The sequence below is a fragment of the Pleurodeles waltl genome, chromosome 2_2 (genome assembly GCF_031143425.1).
Source record: "Pleurodeles waltl isolate 20211129_DDA chromosome 2_2, aPleWal1.hap1.20221129, whole genome shotgun sequence".
Taxonomy (NCBI): domain Eukaryota; kingdom Metazoa; phylum Chordata; class Amphibia; order Caudata; family Salamandridae; genus Pleurodeles; species Pleurodeles waltl.
In genome coordinates, this window is record NC_090439.1 from 897030129 (window position 1) to 897053048 (window position 22920).

The window sequence follows — 22920 nt, forward strand, 5'->3', positions numbered from 1 at the left end:
GGGCATAAACAGTATGGTATCCAGAGCTCCTTGGCTTGAGCGTCCATCATCCAGTCAGGCTGCCCCTCCAAGAGGACCTGCTTTCTGTTGCCGGCCCTACGCAATCTCCACCTTCATGCTTGGAGATTGAGTGGTGACATTTGAACATCTTTGACAGTCCTCCAGAGGTGGTAGATGTTATATTGGCAGCCAGTCATCCCTAGACAAATATTGTGTATGCCTGTTGGTGAGACAGCTTTGTGGTTTGGTGCAGCACACGCCAGATTTGCCCCTTCTAAGACACATTATCTGATGTTCTGTTTGTTTTATCCCTTGCCTCACAAGGCTTTGCTTTCGACACAATTAAAGGATATCTCTTGGCCTTTTCTCAGTTGCTGGACTGGACTTCATTATTTAAATCACCTATTGTTTTGCATATTTTTAAAGGTTTACAACATCTGTTTCCTGATCCTCTCTTTCTCATGCCTCAAAGGGACCTTAACGTGGTCATCACTCATCTGCTATGCACTCCCTTTAGCTGCTTCACAGCTGTCCTTTGCAGCTTCTCACCCTCAAGACTGTCTTCCTCGTCGCCATCTCATTGGAACGATGTGTGAATGAGACAGGCGCCAAGCTTCCTCCGAGTGAACCCTTGTTTATTATATTGTACAGTTTCCCATGTTCCCAATAATCCAGTCTGATACCTGGGAGTTATTTAAAAGGTAAGGACTCTGCGGTTAGTCTCTATGAGAATGAGGGTTATAAAAGGTAAGTAACTTGTTTGTCTTGAGTATTCCCTGGTAATGTAGACATAAATTACAGATAGAAGTGAATTTATAGAAGTTATAGTGCTTATTTAGGATGGTGTACAATCCTGTCATGTTTTCTCATGTCCATTTTAAACCACCTGAACATCATCTCTAAATACAGATAACACATAAAGCATTGTCACTAACTTCAGTTTTTTTCAGCTATACAAGAGAGTAAGGGGTGGTTATGGTCATTATTTGCTTCATACCAGCTAATGTCTGTGCCTCAAATTCTGCTCTTTCCAATGTATTTTTTATGTTCTTTTTTTCCATGTGAAAGTATATCTGATAACACCTGTTTGTATTGGTAACACCTTTTCAGTGATCTGGTGACTTCAGTTTAATTTTTTCAACATTATCTCTGTTCTTTCAAGCAGTGTGCTTTCTCTGTAGAAAGTCTGTCTGTTTCTTTGCTCCATTACTTTCTGTGTGGGATCCTTTATCCTTATCTGTTCTGGAAAGCTGCCTAATATGTTCTTGGCATAATCCTGTTCTATGCCATAGTTTCTTTTTTAGCTATGATTGTACTAATGTTTGACACTTCTAATATTTTCTATTAGCAAACCTTACATTTATTCGCCTCTGGATGGGTCCTGTTTGTTCCCCCACTCATCTTAAGAGTTGAAATGTTAAATCTATAATTAAGTAGGTCTTCAACAAGTGAATGCTGTTTCTTATGCAGTTTGTTAACATCAAGGAAACAATTAAAAAGTGAAGTGCAACCAATCTGAAGTCACCCCTAATTCAGTGCTTTGAACTAAAAAATCTGACAGAAAATTGGTTTTAATAATGGCAGATCAGATCTCCTACTTTTCCTTTACCTAGATTGCCATACACCGCTTTGAGAACTATCATACTTTTTCATCAACAGTGCCTCAATGAGTCCGTGCAGAAGGTCTTTAATTGTCCAGTTTAACACCCTATCCCTGTGGCAATTAGCTAATTCTAGTGTTAAACCCCAGTTCTAAAACTGGGAAGTGCAAGTATGATCTTGGGTTAGACGTAGGTCATTCTTCTTTCGAGTATCACTCATCACAGACTTGTTAGCAAGAAAGCTCCCTAGAACATAACATCTGCTCAATTTCAAGGTCACACTAGGTCCTCAACTTTACACAATACCATAGGTTTCACGCTTTTTTTATAGCAACACTTTATTGCAGTTTCACACATTAACAAGAAAAAGGTTGCATCCGTCGACATGCAGGTCAAATCACGTAGCAAAACATCCTGATTAGAGACCCAATAGGAGTGTAACTCCGTAGACCACCTAACCATGCAACTGACCCCCGCCCCAACATAACTAAGCTCGTCAAAGGTTTTACTCTTTTGATGAGGAGGTGCAAGCCTACCATTTCTGGTACTTTACCATATTTGGAAGGAGCTATAAACCCTCTTTGGAAGTAAGACGCTTGCTTTGGTTATGTACTTACCCACACAGAATCGAGTTGGGGCCTTAATTATTTCAACATTTAAGCCTATGTAATACACTAGGAAATGTTGTAGTTCCTGTCTCTGTGCGGAATGTGTTGCATCATTTTTCACTTTCCTTTGGAAGAAGAATGGCCCTGTTCCTGTCTTCCTGTTAATGGGTACTGTTTCCACCTAGGAACAAGACCTGTTTGTGATGTTGAAGGAGGAGAAAAGATTGAAGATGAGGACTTACCTGTAAATTATACTGATTTGTCTGATCTTAGTGGAGCAGAGCACTCCAAGCCCAGACCACCCTGTTTTTTTTCTTAATGGCAAACTGTTTGTGAAAAACACTCAGAGACAATCTCATAGTCACGGAAAGCCGCTTTGAAAAGACATGATACTTCTCTATTCCATATTAGGTTAAGATGCATATGAAGACAAATATGTGCTCCATTACATTGTACCCTTTTGCTCAACATTTTCTGACTTTCTTTCCTTCCTCATAAACATTTGAAGAAATTATGGTCTGCTCAATGATCTAAATGCTTTCCTGGTATCTCTCAGTTGTATGGGTACTACAGCTATGGCAGCTATTGGTAGGTATAAGTCTAGCAGGAGACATTCTTCCAGTGCCATGACCAAGTGTTTCAAAGTTTTGGATCTTGTGAAATCGAGCATGTCAGACCGTTGTGCTATGAATGGCTAACATTGGGCCTTCTTTGGCGCATTACAACCAGTGATGGGTAGTTAACCAAATTGGCCATCAGTATGAGTTTGTGATGGCAAAATCGGCAATAATAATACAATGAATAGTATAGCACAATTAGTCTCCTATTCTACAGTTTCCCAGAGTGAACTGTAAATGTGTATCTATCAATGACTTGTGAGGGTCAACTAAATATAATCAGGTAGACTTTTAGATGCCTAATGAGGAGCTATGATGTCACATGCAAGAATAGGTGCATAAAAAACCTGCCACAATTTTTGAAACTTTAGGTATCCAAAACATCATGATAATTGAGGGATTTTTTACTGGGCCAGCATATTTTTCCTGGATCAAACATTACAGGTAAGTTAAATTTCTTCCTTTATGATCCATCTTGACAACATATATTGATTGGTTGCTCTTTGGGCGTGTCAACATTGAGTAAATACGGGACCTGTCCTTGCTTTTATTTGTGAAGCATGTATTTGCTTCAGATTAGGTCTTGGTTTGGTCTTATGCTCCTTTAGGATGCACTTCTGTTGTTCATCCCATCCCCCTAGATATGAGATCTGCTTTTCTGAGTAAATTAATTCAAAAATCCTGAAACATATCCGAAATACACCATCAGAAATGATAGTTCTCATCATGAAGAAAGGCTAAAATCAACGATGTGAAATGCAGGCCAAGGTAAATGATCTGCATCTCGTCAGACTTTTTGAGAAAACAAAGTACCCAAGGTAACTGATATTGTTGTTTATGAATTGATTGTGGTATAACTTGGCAACAGTTCAATTTCAGGTATGCGTATGTGAACCTAAATACACTTATTAGGTGCTGACACTTTAACATCTGAGACACGTGTGTAATGTGTTACTGATTGCTCATGGTTAATCTTTACTCCACAAACACTATTCTACGACAAAAGGTACAGTATTGCATACATGTAATAAACCTCGAGGTCAACTAAGCAGAATTTTGACTGACATTACAGGAATTGTGCAGCAGCAGATAGACATCCATATCAAAGATCCAGGTCAACCGAACAACGTCCCGTGCTCGAGCGGACCAGCTCCCGCTCCCGGTCCACTGAGCGTCCTGACTCAAATCTCATGAGGTCGATGCCTTCACTAGTGACTGGAAGATCTGCCCCTCCTTCACCTGCCTTATCGAGGTGAAAAAGACAATTAGACTGCTCCCTCTTTTGCCCCACCAAATCACCATTTTATTTTCCCAGTAGCTATTCTCCTTCCATTCTTGGCTGATCACTAGTAGTGATAGATACTAACCCTGATTTTTCCAACACACTACTTATATTCTGTAGCGGATATAATGGTGTGGATGTCATTTTGTACCTTGTTTACTAACAGTATTTATCTGCATCTGTTTCGTGGTTCCTCACATACAGAAACCTTGTTGGGTAGTATCCACAGAAGGCACTCCATTTTTATCACACATTTTTCTCTTACAGAATGCTAACTTATTTGTGTTCATCAGACATCACTACTGGAGCTATTACCATCTCATCAAATGCCTCGTTGATTTCTTGCAGTAGCTGTATATACGTTTTTTATATGTATCATTTTTAGTTTAACTATACTGATTGCCTATTTGCTGTTTTCTTCAGCTCATTTGTACTAAATTGCAATTTGCTGTTGCATGAGACATTTTGTCACATATTTGAACTGCTGCTGCATCATTGTGATAATTTAGACTGTAAGTGCATGTAAAAGTAAGTAGTCTCATATCACAGACACGTTAATGAAGACATTGGTCTTGGAATGATTCCTTCCGAACAGGACGTTTGGTTTTGATAACATTGCTAAATATGTTAACTATTATTTGTTGGCGTCATTGATGTAACATAAAATGTGCTCCTGTGTCTTACAAAACCGAGTGGATGACACTACCATCAACTGCATGGGTTGGGTGTGCATGCATTTTCGCATGGACTTCAGCAGACTGTGTAAATTAATTTTCAATCCACATATCAACGATAAAACGGGCAGTGAAGCTAAGTGACACTGAGGATAGGCTGGGTCAGCTTTCACCATTGCTTAGTAAAAGTGACCTATTAATTGGCAGCAGAGGCAGACAGGAAGGGAAGTGATTTAGGTAATGGATGTGTGCCAGCTCCAACAGATTATATGATGACATACTAATACAGATTTTAACTAACAGTTCACACATGTAAAACAAAACTGAACTTGCTTGTCACATCCTACCTTAGCTTAATGTGACGCCCACGCTAGCACCTTTGCGGGCTGTGCACTGCTCTACATGTTTGCACTCCTAATCTCACACCTCCAATTGAGAGGATCAAGGTTGGCTGTCTATAAGTAGACACTTTCTCTTCTTTTGCTTTTTTATGGGCGTCTGTTAGTGTGCTTGGCTTTAACATTATTAATGATATTTATAACTTAGCCTAACACAGAGCAAGGATGTGTGTTAAAAAAAGTACTTTTGAAAGCAAATTAATCAAAAATCAAAATAAGGTAACGTAAAAAACTTTACTTTGATGTGATCACTCCTCATTGTTCTTTGTTTTTTTAATGAGAGGTAGGAAGGACAACAAAACTGTTTGAATGAGTTATGCCTTGTTCAGCAGACATGGGACTTATTATAAAACAACAAAACTGGCAACTCTGACCGACAAATAAATGCACATTCCTATAATTTCCAATGCATATAGTAAGAAACTTCGGTGCTCATACACTAATGTACACTGTTGCTAAAATGTACATACTGGAATCTCATGGGATTTATGCCTGAAATTGCAAAGCAGAATCGTTGTTAATAAATCCTAGTGACTGAAATGTTTTTCATTATTAATCATAATCACTTTAGAAGGTATGGAAAAAGGGTGACTCTTTTAGCTAACAGAGAGACAATGGCAAAAGGTATCGTTGCACACTTTCTAAAAATACATTTAACGGTTTTTACCTCCAAAATGAAACTATCTAACACTCAGTAAATAAAAGCACGTGATGATAGGAAGGTCGAAACGTGATTTACCTTTCGCTGAGCTGTTTATAAAGGGGATTTCTACCGAAACACAGCAGTAAATACTTTCAGTGTTGCGCCCAGACTCAATATTTCAAGGTAGGAGAGGTAGTGAGACCCTTTATGGCTTTCCTGACTGGATATGTGAAACGCACACCATTTGTGCATCTTTTTCTATTGATAAATACTCGGTTTACGACAAAAACCTGAAACTAAAATAGTTTGAATTTTGTGGGTGCTGAATTTGTGGGTGCTAAATGTTGTTGCAAACCGTTAATGTGGAAAAAACTCATTTTTAGAAATCTTACTTTAAGGAGAGCCATGCATTTAACATGGCGCTTCTACTGATTTTGATTTATTCAAAATGTCTTTTCTGTTTTTATTTTTTTTATTTTAATGAATACCAATGAATGTAATTCATTTTTTTTAGAACTTTATTTTTTCAATTCTTTGTATGTTCCTTAGGTCACATCCTCGTACTGGGTCTGTCCAAACAAGCCCCTCAAACACACCATTGGCTGGTCGCAGAGGTCGCCAATTACCTCAACTTCCACCAAAAGGAACCCTGGAGAGAAGTAAGTCTTTGTTTAAAAATAGGTGCTCTCATTTTCAATTGACCCAAGAATGAAAATCTAAATGTGTTAATGGTTCTCATATTGAATTACTTTAATGTCTGTTTTTTGGAATTAGCGGCAAAGGGTTTGCATTAATATTTCTGCTGTTAGTCGATGAGAAATGCATTGTAGAGGATTCGTGATTTTTCCACAGTATACATTCTACATAAAATACAATGGTCCAGATTACAATTACAAGGATAATTCGGTTTCAGGTGCAAACTCCTATTTAGCCGACCAGTATTTACCCATTTGCTAATTGTACATCTATTACTTCCCCATGTGCATGTTACGTACCCCTCGTTACATGTTTATGTCAGGTAAAAACTGGCAAGTATCTTGATAAGTAATGTGAAATTCTGACATGTGTATCCTTGGACATGTTCCAGGGTGCAAAATTACAATGTATGCACTGCGGAATGCATTTCAGCGAGCACATCTTGGCATTTCGTTTCATTTGTCAAAATGATTGTTGCCTGGATTTACCTTTAAAAAAACCTGTAGTAAAATAGTGCAGGGTACTTATTTTGCACATGTACAATTAGTGTGTGGGCAAATACAACTGGAATCTCTTTTCAGGTCCACCTGAAATCGGAGTAACCCTTCAGTGTTTTCAGTGTCAGGTTCTCGTAAACAACCACCTGTGCCCGAGGGAGCCAGCCAAGGGCCTAATTTAGAACTCGGCAGACGGGTTACTCCGTCACAATGATGACAAAAATGACATCCACCAAAATCCACATCCCATTATATCCAGTGGGATTTAGATTTTGGTGGATGGGATATCCTTCACCGTTGGGACGGAGTAACCCATCTGCCAAGTTAGAACTCAATGGAAGGGTTACTTCATCACAACGGTGATGGATATCCCGTCTGCCAAAATCTAAATCCCATTATATCCAATGGGATTTAGATTTCGGCTGACGGGATATCCTTCACCATTGTGACAGAGTAACCGGTCCACATTGTTCTAAATGAGGCCATAAGGGCCTGATTACGACCTTGGCGGATTGGATAGTCCATCACAAACGTGACAGATATCCCGCAGTTTTCTATAGGATATAATGGATCTTGTAATACAGCAGACGGGATAGCCGTCATGTTTGTGACGTACTATCCCATCCGACAAGGTCATAAAAAAGTTTGCTCAAGGCTGAGTGGGTAAGATAGCCTCATTAGAGGAAAATATGTGGCTCTGTTGCTAGATTCAAAAGCAGATCAGGGCAGATGATCTCTCAGCAGCGAGGCCTGCATGGGTGGGAGCGCTAGCTTTAGTACCTCACTTTGTCTAGGGGAGGCTATCCACCTATGGAGGTGAGAGAGGCAGCCACAGTGGCACTCGCAAGCTTACAGCTGTAGGTTGTAAGCTATTTAAACACTTGCATGGAGACGAGAAGAACATTTTTATTTCTTTCTACCACTGTAGAAATTCTTCAAATGGATTCTAGACAGTATACACTATAGTTACAGTATGCAGTGACTGCAAAGCTGACAGATGTTTTGCGGGTAAAGAAACGCATTTCAAAGCACTTTCTGTCCATGCTTGGAAAGAGTGGCTTAATTCAGGTTATAATGTACCACATTTTTATTTGTATCATGAGATCGTTTGGGAAATATTATGTGTAGTTGTAAATTCTAGACACAAACATACTGTCATATAAAATCAATGTATGAACAAGTGTGCAACATGAAAAATGTGTGCACAGAGCTATGAGGCTCATAGCAGGTATTGGTAAAATATACCCCCGTAAAGGGCACTGTACTTGGCGCTTCCCACTGCCCAGTGGCCGAGGTACTGTGTATAGAAGCTGTAGGTCTGTAGGTAACTTGAATCTGAAGAAAATGGACTGTAAATTTTGATCTTCTCCAGTTGGACCTCGCTAAGACCTGTACCAAATCCTTAAGGTACTTCTGACATGATACTGCTATACAACTAGTGCAGTCCTTTAAAAATATATGAAATATGTTGGACACTGTTATGCAGAACTGCTTTGTAGTAGGATGAAAGTAAATTTGTTAGCGAGCCCAGATGGTTAGTAAAAAAAGTTGAACTGAATGAAGTACAACATGATCTGGGTACCGGCTTTGCAATTTGCAAGGCATTTAGTTACCTTGGATCTGTAGTCTGCCTCTGTTATTTACATGTTATGAAAATGTAAATAAAATGTAAAGTTATCATAACACAGTGGTTCTGTATCGTAACTTATTAATAAAAACATGTAACCTAATAATGTTTTCATGTAAAGTGTAGAGATCAGGTTGTGCCGAAAGTAAGAAATACACCAAAAACAGGTGTAAATATATATAAATAAATAAACCATGTAAAGTCTTAGTGCGCTCTACTTTCTCACGTGAACTGACATTTTCAGCAGAAAAGAAAGGTGGCTAGCTTTAACCCAAGAAAGATACTATATGATTGTGTGTTCTACCACAAAGGTGTGGAGAATCTGATGGGTGCCTTTGTTTCCACACCGTGCAGCCAGGTGAATGCGTGTCTGCTTCCTGGCTGATGTCCATGATGGATTAAACTTTAAACTCTTTTTATTTTTATTTTTTGCTGTAGGCTTGATTCCCACAGGCAAATGGTACAATAGGAAATTGTAGACAATAAGGTCGCTATGACCACTGCGGAATCAAAAAAGAAAATCTGCTGCTCTTTTTTTCTTATGAAGATGCATACTGTACCTTTTGCAAATGGATTTAACACATGTGCTCTGGTTCTTTCTCTCCCCTTTTTATTTTTCCTAGAAAATGGAGACAAGGAGATAGAGCTTTATGAAGGTCTGTACTAAACGGAGGGTTTGTTTTCTGCCAAAAGCCTTTTAGGGGCTGTCCAAGCAAGAATAAACCCAACTGCAATTGATATGTATTCCATGCACGTGTGCAGTCTCTCTTTAGGGCACTCAGAGGTGTGCTTCCATAAAATGATAGTTCCACCTTTGGTTTACTGTACTTGGAGTTCACTTATAAGTACATTTTGTGTCTTCCAAAGTTAAGGGCCAGGCCCAAGCCTACATCTAGGAGACTCACTGCCACTTCAGATTGGAGCATTTAATATTGGTAAAAATAATGGTCTGCTTAACGTTAAACGTTAACCCCTTAAGTGCTCCCTCGTGCTATCCAGTGGACACTAATCTCCCTGACATTCGTTAGCCTCTCTATGACGGAGTGAGCTCCAGTCCCCTTCCTGATAGCCTATACGATATCAATTGCAGTGTCTGTCTCATTAAGCCTCTGTTTGTTTGAGCGTGCTTCATACAGTCCTTTTCTCCCATTACTTTTTATTTATGCTCTTTCTCCTGGTGTTCAGAATGTGTTTTGATAGCTGTTGGTTTCATAGTTCACCACCCTGGTATATGCCTTCATACGTACATAAATATACTTGCAATAGTGCTACAGTATATCTTTGTTACATTTGATGACACCTGTTGTGATCAAATGTTTGTAATAATTCTTCATAAGAAAAGTTGAAGCTTTGAGGACTACTATATATTGTTATTGGTGGCTTTCAAAAGGTTCGCAGTTACACACTAAGGGGGTCATTTTGACCCTGGTGGTACGAGACCACCAGGGCTAAAATGACGGAAGCAACGCCAACAGGCTGGCGTGCTTCCAGGCGGATTACGACCGCGGCGGAAGCGCCGCCGTCGCACCACCAGGGCCGGCGGTATTCCGCCACTTTTGCCCCGGCGGTGATAATCCGCCAGGGCAGCGCTTCCCAGGGGATTACGAGTCCCCGACCGCCAGCCTTTTTCTGGCGGTTTGCACCGCCAGGAAAAGGCTGGCGGAACGGGGAGTCGTGGGGCCCCTGCACTGCCCATGCCACTGGCATGGGCAGTGCAGGGGCCCCCTGACAGGGCACCATGCAGCTTTTCACTGTCTGCTCAGCAGACAGTGAAAAGCCGCACGACCGCAACACTGCCGGCTCCATTTGGAGCCGGCTCCTATGTTGCGGCCGTGATCCCCGCTGGGCCGGCGGGCGGAAACCAGGTTTCCGCCCCCCGGCCCAGCGGGGATCTCCAAATGGCCGTGGCGGGGTGCGGCCGCATTGACGGCCGCACGGCGGTCAGATCTTAGCGGGCGGCTGATGCCGCCCGCCAAGGTCGTAATGACCCCCTAAATTTGTATTGGTGGCTTTTAAAATGTTCGCAGTTACACACAAGTTTTGGCTTGAGTGAGAAGTACATGTGAATGCCCTGTGCTGTGATTAACTTGCAATGCTTTTTTGTTGTGAATTAATCGGTAATACTTCTGGAAGTCGGATGTTTCCTTGATTAACTGCTCTTTGACTATCTGCTGATATTTGCCTGGTGACGGAATTAACATATTTCCAGTAGATTATTCTTATAACTTTAAATTACTGTAATGCATTCCTCGTGTGTCTTCATGAAAACCTGGGAATCCACAGAGGCCTAATATGCCTGGGAAGCAAGAGGAAGCACCTGTAATTTACCTGGACCAAAAGTAAAGATAAATATAGAAGCTATTTGAAGTAGCCCTACCTTTAGAAGTACACAGGCATACTTCTACAATTAGACACTACGAATATTGTCTTAATACTGTTCTTGTGTTAGTTCGATTTCAGGGTGCTGCACACAATCCTCTAATACCAAATAATATAGTTTAATTTTTCAGTACAGTATATGCAGGAGATGGGTGCTATCCACCAATTTAATTTACATTAGAGGCCTGGGTTGACTCTTTGACACTCTGGGATATAGTCCATTAAAGTTTAAACTACAACTGTAAGGTCTTTTAATTAGATTATGCTAAAAACCATCAACATTAATATTGTTCAATTTATATGTGGAGATAGTATGTTTATCTTTATGTGGCTTGAACATATGTTTTATTTGCCTACACTATTATGGAATGCATTTGAATGTATGCTGACACTGTGGAACAACCCCCTAACATGAGAATGGAGCTTACAACCCTCTTCCCTCAACCCCGTCCCCACAAGGAGTATTTCAACGTCCTTTCTTACAACTAATCCTTACCCACTGGCGTAACCTAACACTATATGTTAACACGTGCCCATCACACCTTAACTATCTGAATCAATCCCCTTCTAATTCTAGCCCAGTTGTCCGGCCCTCCCTTTGTCCCCTAGCTAGGTCTGCACTTTAGTATACCCAATTGAGTGATCTGATGCAATGGCATTAGTACATCACTCTGTCTGTGCTAGTCCACTCTGAACACTCAAACATGTGAATTCAGTCAACCTATACTTCCTTTACGACCATCATTCACCATGGAATTGAATCTGAATGATGGACACCCATGTTAACTAGTTCATTGTACATCTTATCCTTAGCTTGCCAACCTTTATAATAATTCACAACAGAGCGCTCTCATTTCAAGGTAAATTCTCACCTTTATTAATTTGTTTTTTTATTGACAGTAGTTCTGGAAATTGGCCTCCCTTCTGCAGAATAACACACAAGAAGAGCTAGAATCATTGAGTTAGACTAGAAGACTTGCCCCTTTCCTGAATGCTGACCTGTTCACCATGACTAAGCCTCTTTACAGATTCAGTGTTATCCATTGACATTGCCCTTCATTCCTTCGCTGATATTCTTCATGACTTCCAAGTTTGGGTGTTCTCCATGGAACATTCAATTAGTTTCATTGAGTGCTAAGGGAAGAAATCAAAATTGATTGATGCAAGATCACGCACTTGTAAAATGTTGTTCATTGACAGTAGAACTTCCTCATTTGAGGATTCAGTATAGCCACACATATGATGTGTTAGGGGGCAACGGATGACTGGCAGGGCTGAATGACAGGTCAATTGCACAGATTCCTTAAGCTGAGAAGGACTTCTCCAAACAGGTGGAAGTTAGAGCCAGCTAATAGGATAGTGGGGGTAAGAGTGTATGTTGCAGTGCTCTCAATAACCTTCTTCACTTTTGCCAGTTTCCTCCAGCAATACTCTTCTAGTTATTGTATTCATTCTGGTATGAGCTAAGCTAAACGATTTAAGTCTAGGTTTTTTAAGTCTAGATTTGCAAAGATTCTGGGGGTGATTCCAATCTTGGCGGGCGGGCGGCGGTAACCGCCATGCGGCCGCACTAACGCGGCCCCCATTCCAACATTCCCGCTGGGCCGGCGGGCGCTAACCATGTTTGCGCCCGCCGGCCCAGCAGGAATGAGGCCGCAACACAGGAGCCGGCTCCTAATGGAGCCGGCGGTGTTGCGGCCGTGCGACAGGTGCAGTTGCACCCATCGCGCTTTTCACTGTCTGCCATGCAGACAGTGAAAAGCAGGCCGGGGCCCTGTTAGGGGGCTCCTGCACGCCCCAGGACACCCCTTACCGCCAGCCTCTTCCTGGCGGTGTAAACCGCCAGAAACAGGCTGGCGGTAAGGGGGTCATAATCCCCAGGGCAGCGCTGCTGGCGGATTATCACCGCCGGCGGAAAATCGGCGGGAAACCGCCGGCCCCTGCGGTGCGACCGCGGCTTTACCGCCACGGTCAGAATAGGGAATGAAGCACCGCCAGCCTGTTGGCGGTGCTTCCGTCATTCGGACCGCCAGGGTCTTACTATGAAAATTGACATGTAAGGCTCTGTAGTTAAGTTTGGATCAGTTAACATGAAAATACTTATCCATTCTCATATTGCTCCCAGCTGCCTCTTGCTAACAGACACTGTAAGCCCTTGTTGGTAATATAAAACAGCCATGAAAGAAGCATTACCACCTAACAGAGAGGTTTGTGTTATTAGCATACAACTCAGTGGCAGTCTTTTTATCAACCTTGAAAGGGTGCATATTTAAAACAAGCATATATCTCTGGGGGTATTGCCTAATTCTTCCATTTTGCTGGGATTTATATCTCTGACCTTTGGGCTGCAAACTGATCCTTTATTGTACACACAGGAATCACTTTGCTGAATGGCTTGTATCTGACCTACAGTGTGCATGCTGGTCTTGTGAGCAATTATGATAATTTGCTCAACCATCTTCTAAAGATGAAAAAGATAGATGGCTTATGGGCAGGTTTGAAGATTTTCCAAGATGCTTGTGCTTATGAACGTTTGGGTAGGCATAGATAAGCCCAGACAGGCATAGTCAGTCACTTGTCAGTTATGCATAATCCGTCTTATGTTAGGTATGATGCCTTACATGATTGATTCAACACTAGCCCTTCTGGCCTTTCATAAGCACAGACCTATAGACCTAAAGCAGTGTAGGTCACAACTTAAGCATACAGTGCTCCCTACATGACAGGTGTGCCGGCCATATAGCTGAATTACCATAGTCTCACTGGCATTTCAGAGGTATTATTCTACCAACAAAAATGTCGATAAATTGGTGCCTCAAAAAACCTTATCTGATAGAGACTTCTAGTTGCAGATTCCTTACCTTTGAATTTACCCAGGTGTCAGACTGGATCTGGAGACTTTTCTTCGAACAGTACCTCTGCACGCCGTCAGGTGGCATCAGTCAACTCCGTGGGTGTCATGCTCGCCTTGATGATGTAGCGGTTGTATATAGGTGCCACCCCGGTGCGCTGACATCAGTTCTTTTCTTTCCACGCCAGCCTACGCGCAGATCCGGAGAGAGCTACCTCAGTAATTTTTTGACTACGTCAACACTTTTGTCAACGTTTTTGAAAGATGCGTTGAAGGATGGCCCGCAAGACCGGATTCAAGCCCATCGATTCCTGTCACCAAACTATGTCGGTGAAGGATCGTCAGCTCGTGTGTCATGGGGGCCTGGAGCGTGATCACGACCCATATTTGTGCTCCAAGTGTGCCATGAACCCGAAAGCTTTGAGGGATAGGTACCTAAAGCTCATGGCGGCCCGACACTCGACTCCGCGACGCTCACAGTCCCATTCGAGAGGAAGTTCTCGAGACCGGCTGCGGAGTCACCACCGCTCCTCGTCCTCCAAGTCATCGGGACATTCTGGTCTCAAAAAGAAGTCGTCGAAGAAGGACAAGTGTTGTTCAACTTCACCCCGTCGATCAGATGATACGATGCGGGAAGAGCATCGACGCTCTAGGCTACTGTCAACGGAGCCTTCCTCTGGGTCGGCTCTGCCCTTCTCTGACTTCCCAGGAACCGGAGCCAACCCCTGCCCAACTTAAGGCATTTTACAAGGCCATGCTCCTCATTTTTGGGCGGTCCGACCCACCTTTGGTGCCTTCGGGCACAGGTGAGTCGGTTGGGGTTCCCTCGGTTTCAAAGCCGTCGGCTTGGGCCACGGCTCTGGATGGCCCCTCCGGATCCTTCTCTCCTGGGCCCAGGGTTGATCCAGACCCTTATTCTTGAGTGTATGGATACGGGGAGAGTATGGAGGGGACACTGGACCCTTTAGAAAACCAGCTTGACCCCCAAATGGACTGAGTGCAGGATTTGGGTGATGCCAGTGGTCTATACACCTCCTGTGACACTGGAATGCTCTCTCCTCCTAGCGTGGCTACGGAGGAGGGTGCTTCTTATTCTATGGTGGTGAGAAGGGCTGCTGAGGTCCTGGACTTCGAGCTACCTTCTGTGGAGGTTAGGCCTAACATCCTAACCGACGTGTTTCAGCCAGGGTCTTCCTCTTCCGAGCCCCTTCTACCCTTTAATGAAGCAGTGACAGACGTCTTTTTGGGTAATTGGTCCAGACCCAGCACAGGGGCTCCTATGAATTGGACAATTTCCTGCCGCCATCGACCTGCTCCGTCAGACCCGAAATTCCTCACCCACGCCTGAGAGCCTTGTCATCCAGGCTTCTTCTTCATCTGGCACATTCCCTGCCGCAACCCCAGATAGGGAATCAAAAAGACTGGATAATTTGGGGAAGAAGACTGCATGCCTTTTGGGCCGCTATTCCCATACTCTCTGGGTTACGGTCAGGCAAGTGCTGCCTGCAGTTCTGGAGGAGGCCTGGACTGTCCTTTCACAAGCCGTAACAGATGGGAGGGATGCAGCTAAGTTCATGATTCGTTGTATACTGGATACGACCGACTCTAGGCAGATCAGTTGCATCGACGGTGGCACTGAGACGCCACGCCTGGCTGAGAACATCTGGCTTTTCAGGGGATGTCCAGCAATTCTTGATGGACATACCCTTTAATGGCACACGTCTCTTCGGAGACAAGGCGGACTCGGCGCTCAAGCGATTTAAGGATTCCCGAGCCACGACCCGGTCCCTTGGCCTTGCACCCGCACCTAGACCCCAGCAGTCTGCCTTTCCACCCTTTCATGGCTACGGAAGGGGCACCCAACCGCAACCCCTCCCCCCCCGGCCACCGACCGGCACATGCTGTACAGCACCTGTGCGGCCGCGGATGTGGCATCCCACACCCCGGTGATCAGGGAGCCAGCGGGTCGCCCAGTCCTCCCACGCCCACCCTTCAGCCTCCAAGCATTCCTAGTCCACGGGTACATCAGGAGCCAGTGGGTGGCAGTATACATCACCTGCCCCAGTGGCAATCCATTACCTCAGACAGGTGGGTCCTCCAAATTGTCAGAAGGGGGCTACTCCCTCCCCTTCGAGACATCTCCTCCAGCCATGCCACCTTCATACAATCAGATATCGGAGGATCATATGGCGCTTCTCTGCAAGGAAGTCCAAGCCCTTTTGGCCAAAGTAGCTATAGAGAGGGTTCTGTTGTCAGAAGTAGGTTGTGGTTGCTATTCCCGCTACTTCCTGTTCCTAAAAAAGAAGTTCAAAATGTTGACATTGGCTCAGGTCCTATCTGCCCTGGATCCCGGAGACTGGATGGTAGCGTTGGACTTGCAAGACGCATACTTCCTCATTCCCTTCTTGCCGGCCCACAGTCTTTACCTACGATTTGTGGTAGGTCACAAGCACTTTCAGTATACTGTCCTCCCCTTTGGCCTTACCAGTGCCCCTCGGGTGTTCACGAAAGTGATGGTAGTGGTGGCAGCTCATATGCACAGGTTACGGGTCCCAGTCTTCCCCTACCTCGACGATTGGCTGTTGAAGGCGAACTCACCCCAGACAGTCGTCTCCCACCTCCAGTTCACTATTAACGTGCCGAAGTCACACCTGACTCCTTCTCAGACGCTCCCTCTCATCGGAGCTGTTCTGGATACAGTGATGTTTCGGGCATATCCTCCTGTCCAGGATATTTGGGCGATGATACCGATGTTTCAGCCTCTCTCCTGGATTTCGGTGAGAATGACTCTGAGGCTGCTGGGCCTCATGGCCTCCTGCATCCTGCTGGTTCAAAATGCCAGATGGCATATGCAGGCTCTGAAGTGGGACCTGAAGTTCCAGTGGGTGCAGCATCAGGGGACTCTCTCCAACAAGATACAGATCTCGGAAGGGACTGCGAAAGACCTGCAGTGGTGGTTAACAAATCAGGATTGGGTCAAGGGCAGATACCTCTCCTTCCCCCAGCCAGATCATACGGTCGTGACAGATAAGTCACTCTTGGGATGGGGTGGCCACATGGGAGAGGCAGAGATCAGAGGCATGTGGTCTCCTGCCAAAACTGGGCTCCATATCAATCATCTGGAGCTCCAAGCAATTCGACTAGCATTGAAAGCATTTCTTCCCTCCCTCAAGGGAAAGCAGTGTAGGTATTCACAGACAACACCACCGCCATGCGGTATTGCAACAAACAAGGCATTGTGGGGTTGTGGACCACTTGTCAAGAGGCCCTTCGCCTTTGCACTTGGCTGGAACATCAGGGCATTTCCCTGGTGGTTCAACACCTGGCAGGCTCCTTGAATGCCAGAGCAGACAATCTCAGCCGACGATGCGTGGTCCACCACGAATGGTGTCTCCATCCAGAGGTGGCACAAGGTATCTTCCTGCAGTGGGGAGAACCTTAGTTAGACTTGTTCGCCTCCGTAGAGAATGTGCAGTGTCAGCTGTTTTGCACGTTGGAGTTTCCAAAGCGGCACTCATTCTGCAACGCTCTTCGTCGCAAGTGGAATTCAGGCCTCCTGTATGCCTTTCCGCCTATACCACTTCTGCCCAGAGTTCTGAAGATCAGGCAAGACTGGGCCCAAGTAATACTGGTGGCTCTGGACTGGGCACGAAGAGTCTGGTATCGCGAGCTTTTGAACATGGCCATAGTTCCTCTGATCAGACTGCCCCTTCAAGAGGATCTTCTGTCGTAGCAGCAGGGGAGGGTCCTACACCCGAACCTGTCAACTCTGCGACTTCATACGTGGAGATTGACCGGTGACAGTTGACGTCTTTTGACTTGACACCCGAAGTATGTGACGTTATCTTGGCAACCAGGCGTTCCTCAACCAAAACTGTACATGCTTGTCGTTGGAAGAAATTTGTGGCATGGTGCATCAACAATTCTGTCGATCCTCTCTCTGCTCCTCTTTCTCAAGTTCTTCTCTTTATTCTTTCCCTTGCCCAGCAGGGTTCCACCTTGGGCACTCTTAAGGGATATCTCTCTGCTATCTTGCTTTCTTGAGGTTACCAGATCAGCCTTCCTTATCCCATAGTTGGGAGGTTTCTTAAAGTCCTCACACATCTCTTTCCTCCTATCCCATTCATCATGCCCCAATGGGAACTCAACCTGGTCTTAACATACCTTATGTGTACCCCTTTTGAACCGCTTCACAAGTGTCCTCTAAGGCTCTTAACTATAAAGACTGTCTTTTTAGTTGCCATTACTTCTGCCCGTAGAGTTAGTGAACTCCAGGCTCTGTCATCTAAGCCACCTTTTCTTGCCATACATCCTGACAAAGTGGTGCTTCGCACAAGGGCTTCTTTTCTACCCAAGGTAATGACACCCTTCCATGTGTGACAGTCCATCACCTTGCCTACCTTTTATGCACCCCCATATCCCTCTCATGAAGAGGAGTGACTCAAAAAGAGCGCTGGCATTCTATCTTGATTGTACCAAAGACTTCTGGGTGGACGATCAACTCTTTGTGGGATATGTGGGTGCAAAGAAGGGGAAGGTGGTGCAGAAGAGGACCATTTCACGATGGGTACTTGTAGTGCTTAAGCACAGTAATTGTTTGCTGCGTTCTCCGCTGCGCGTGCCGCGGTCAGCTGAATCAGCTGTTTAAGGTGCCACGCGCAGCGGAGACGCTGACGCGCGCCCGTGTGTTGTTTCTCAGTGTTCCTCGTTCTGAAATACGAATGAGAAACACCGGAGATTGAAGGGCAACGGTCGTGATGGCAGGGTCGGGGAGTCCTGACAACGGAGGGCCAACTGCTATGCGCTGGGGTGATTACAATGTTCATTTGTACCACAACGTTAGCTTGTTATGAGCTTCATACAATAAATAGCTGAGGACTTATTTACCTCTGTTCGTGTCGTTTCAAGCTCACTTCATTTTTGGCGACGAGGAGCTGTGAAACTGGATCACCCCAGGCAGACGTTGCGCAGCCCACTCGTGCTGGTACTATTCCTCTGCTGATTGCTGATTTCCTGGACTGCAGTGATTTTTTTTGTGTTTTTCATCCCATGATCCTTCATCCAGGAGGTGATGGTGCAGGCAGGCCCATTTTTGATGGGAAGTGTGGCAGACATCTTTGAACGTCAGTGATTTTCAACCTTAATAGTGTTTCTATCTAGCAGTTGTCGCTCTGGACCTTTCAATTCTGGATTGGATTATTTTTTTATGGGTCTGTGTTGACTCGTTCTCCAGTCATGCAGTCAGTCAACCCTCCACCACCTTTTTTGGATACACCTGGTGAACCAATCATACCATGGAGGCAATGGTATGATGCGTTTGAAACGTATATGGGTGCTATTGGAGCGTCAAGGTTTAGACCGGAAAGGAAAAAATGCCTGTTACTCCATTCGTTAGGTTTTGAGGGGAGGTCGGTATATAAACATTTACCAGATGTTCAAGCGGATGAAGGCGAGGAACTCGATGAATTTGATGAAGCCCTTAAGAAATTGGGCAACAGATTTGATGCACCACCAAGTCTAGTTATTTCAAGACATAAGTTTTTTAGGAGAGAGCAAAAAAGTGGAGAAGATGTTAATACTTACATTTCTGCATTGAGGAAATTGGCGTCAGAATGTCGTTTTGACACATTTACGGATCAGTTAATACGCGACCAATTTATTTGTCACTGTTCTGATAAAGCTATAAAGCAAAAATTGTTGTCATTGGGAGATCCGTCCTTGTTGGATTCCATTAGGATTGCTAAAAGCATTGAGACTGCTATTAAATCTGCTAAAGAATTGGAATGTGCTCAAGCTGAACAGGTGAATGTTGTTCAGAGATCTGATGACAGACGCAAGTCTACGGGACTTTCTCACAACAAAGTTGAAGCGAACAAATCTTGTAGCTTTTTCAAGCAATCTAATATTTGTTTTAGATGTGGCTACACTTTACACGTAAAAGGAGGAAAAGCATGTCCAGCAAAGAATGTTCAATGCAGATCATGTGGCAAAATTGGACATTTTGCAAGGGTTTGTCAAAGTAACAAAAATAGTTTCACTAAGGTTAATGCGGTCGGTGATGATAATGATGACAGGATGGATGAATTGATGACTGAGATCCAAGATATGATTCTGGGGGTTGGAGACCAGGACATTGTATCTGGTAATCCTGAGCACTGTATTGATCCATATGTTTTTGTTCAAGTTGGAGACAAGAATTTGAAGTTACTGGCTGACTCTGGTGCTAGAATCACTATGATCACTCAGGAGCTATTTGTACAAAACTGGGGCACACGAAAGTTGAATCCACCAGATAGGGCTCCTATTTCTTATGAGGGAAGAAGGATTGATTTAGTAGGGTTCTTTGAAGACATCATGGTTTTCAAGGGTCGACGCATTATTGGGAAGGTTTACGTAGCAGTGAAAGGACTTAATATTTTAGGTTGGTTTCACCAAGGGCTGTTTGGAATGGTTTTGCGCCCAGGCACGTGTGAACAGGTGTCAGCTATAAGAGATTCCTCGGATATTGAGGATTTGTTGAATGAGTTTCCGAGGGTTTTCTCAGGTGAGCTAGGGAAGATAAAAGGTTTTACACACAAGATTAAGGTGAAGGATAGAGCCATTCCTATTAAACATAAGTTGAGAGGTGTGCCATTTAGTGTCAGAGATGAGTTGGAAAAAGAATTAGGAAGTTTACAAAAAAAAGGAATTATTGAACCCGTTGATTCTTCCTTATGGTTATCTCCATTAGTTGTCGCAAAGAAAAAAAATGGGGACTTGAGAGTATGTGTGGATTTGAGGGCACTTAACAAAGAGATCTGGGTAGACTCTCATCCCTTGCCTAAGATTGGCGAGATGCTCTCATGTATTAAGGAAGCGAAATTATTTTCTAAACTTGATTTGGCTACCGCCTATCACCAAGTTGAATTGACTCAAGATTCTCGGCACTTCACGGCCTTTGTTTCCCCGTGGGGAACATATCAATATTGTCGGATGCCGTTTGGGTTGGCGTCAGCGGCGTCTGTATTTCAGAGGATTATGTCTACCCTCCTCAAAGGAATAGACAAAGTGTGTATTTTCCAAGATGATGTGTTGATACATGCATGTGACCGAGAGGAACATGATGCAATTTTGAAAAAAGTCTTAAGTAAGTTTGATGGTGCTGGGGTGGTCTTGAAAAGAGAAAAATGTCATTTTTTACAAAGGTCAGTAGAGTATCTTGGTCATGTCATCACAGCTGAAGGTGTGTATCCTAGACCAGGTCTGGTGGATGCGATTGTAAGTGCACCAGCTCCTCAGGACAAAGGTGGGGTCAAATCGTTTTTGGGACTTTGCGAGTTCTATTCCAGGTTTATTGAGAATTTTGCAACGCTGGTCAGACCCATTTCTAATTTACTCAAAACTAATTCAGAGTTTGTGTGGAATGATGAGTGTATGGAAGCTTTTGACATGATTAAGCAGAAGTTGTGTAGTGCTAAAGTTTTACAATCTTATGATCACAATTTGAAATGTTATTTGACAGTGGATGCCAGTAAATTCGGTCTGGGTGCTATTTTGACACAAATGAATGAGAAACAGGAACATACCATTGGATTTGTGTCAAGAGTACTCAGACCTAATGAAGAACATTATTCTGTAATTGAAAAAGAGTTATTGGCATGTTGGTGGGGCATAGAGAAATTTAAATCGTATTTATGGGGAAGACATTTTTTTCTTCAGACAGATCATAAACCATTAGTTTCTATTCTAAATGGTACCAATGTTAAAAGCAGCACACCAAGAATTGCAAGATTTGCTGCCAGGTTGTTACAATTTGATTTCTCTGTGGTACACATTTCTGGGGGAAAGAACGTGAGAGCTGATTATCTCTCCAGGTATCCGTGTTCTGAAGACTGTGGAGAGGAATTGGAATGTCAAGATGAAAACTGTTTCATTGCTGTCGTCGAGTTAGAACGTACTGGGTCGTTCACTGAAACACAATGGAAAGAAGCGGCTGCAAATGATCAAGTTCTCTCTAGAATTTTGACGTACATTGAGGAAGGGTGGCCACATGAAAAAAATTTGAATCAGAGTGAACAACCATTTTCAAAAGTGTCTGAAGAACTTTCTATTGAAGATGGGATATTGTTGAGAAATGACAAGATTGTTCCTCCTGATGTTTTAAGGTCTAAGATTATGCATAAAGCACATGACGGTCATTTGGGTGCTACTTTTACAAAAAAAAGGGTGAGAGAATACTACTGGTGGCCGCAAATGGACAGAGACATTGATACATTAGTCAAATCGTGTTTTATTTGTACATCTAGTGACAAGACTCTCAAAACGTCAAATCCTCCGCTTAAGCCAATAGATTGTCCGACAGGTCCCTGGGAGAAATTAGGAATCGATCTGCTGGGACCGTTTAATTCTCTTCCTTCTAAGTTACGGTACGCGTATGTTGTTATTGATTACTTTTCAAAGTGGCCGCATGTGAAGTTTGTGAGTCACGCAGATTCCACGTCAGTTGTAACATTTTTGAAGGATGTATTCTTAGAGGAAGGGTTTCCAAAGGAACTTGTGTCGGACAACGGGGTTCAGTTTGTATCCAGTGAATTTGATAGTTTTTTGAATGAGTGTGCCATCAAACATTTGAAAAGTTCTTTCTATCAACCGCAAACTAATGGTTTGGTTGAACGATTTAATAGGGTGATTGGTGAATGTATTCAGTGGGCATTAGCTAATGGATGGGTAGTTGATGCCGCAGTAAAGAGTATGATTTGGTTTTACCGAACAACACCTCACACCACCACAGGAGTATCTCCGTTTGAGGCACTTAAAGGGAGAAAGCCAGCTACTCTTTTTAGGCCAGCTTGGTTGGCTAAGTTCGTCAAAAATATTACATGTAAGGAACACATACATTCTAAAATTCGTTCAAATGTGGAAAATGCTCAACAAAGACAGAAAATGTATTATGATAAGAAAAAGGGTGTGAAGGATGTCCAGTTCACTGTTGGTGATTGGGTACGGATTAAGTTGCCGTTTTTTGTTAAAAAAGGTGACTCTAAGTTTTCTGAACCATTGCAGATTGA

At 43.5% G+C, this 22920-nt stretch overlaps 1 protein-coding gene across 1 annotated transcript in view; it reads left to right on the forward strand.

The window, feature by feature from the left end:
- The window catches only part of RIMS2 (regulating synaptic membrane exocytosis 2), a 1513920-nt gene that overhangs the window by 1165795 nt on the left and 325205 nt on the right, over positions 1-22920 (forward strand). Inside the window, exons 24-26 of the mRNA XM_069220600.1 lie at positions 3899-4078; positions 6373-6482; positions 9267-9299. Coding sequence (XP_069076701.1) covers positions 3899-4078; positions 6373-6482; positions 9267-9299 — 323 coding nt within the window. The remainder of the gene's footprint in view (positions 1-3898; positions 4079-6372; positions 6483-9266; positions 9300-22920) is intronic.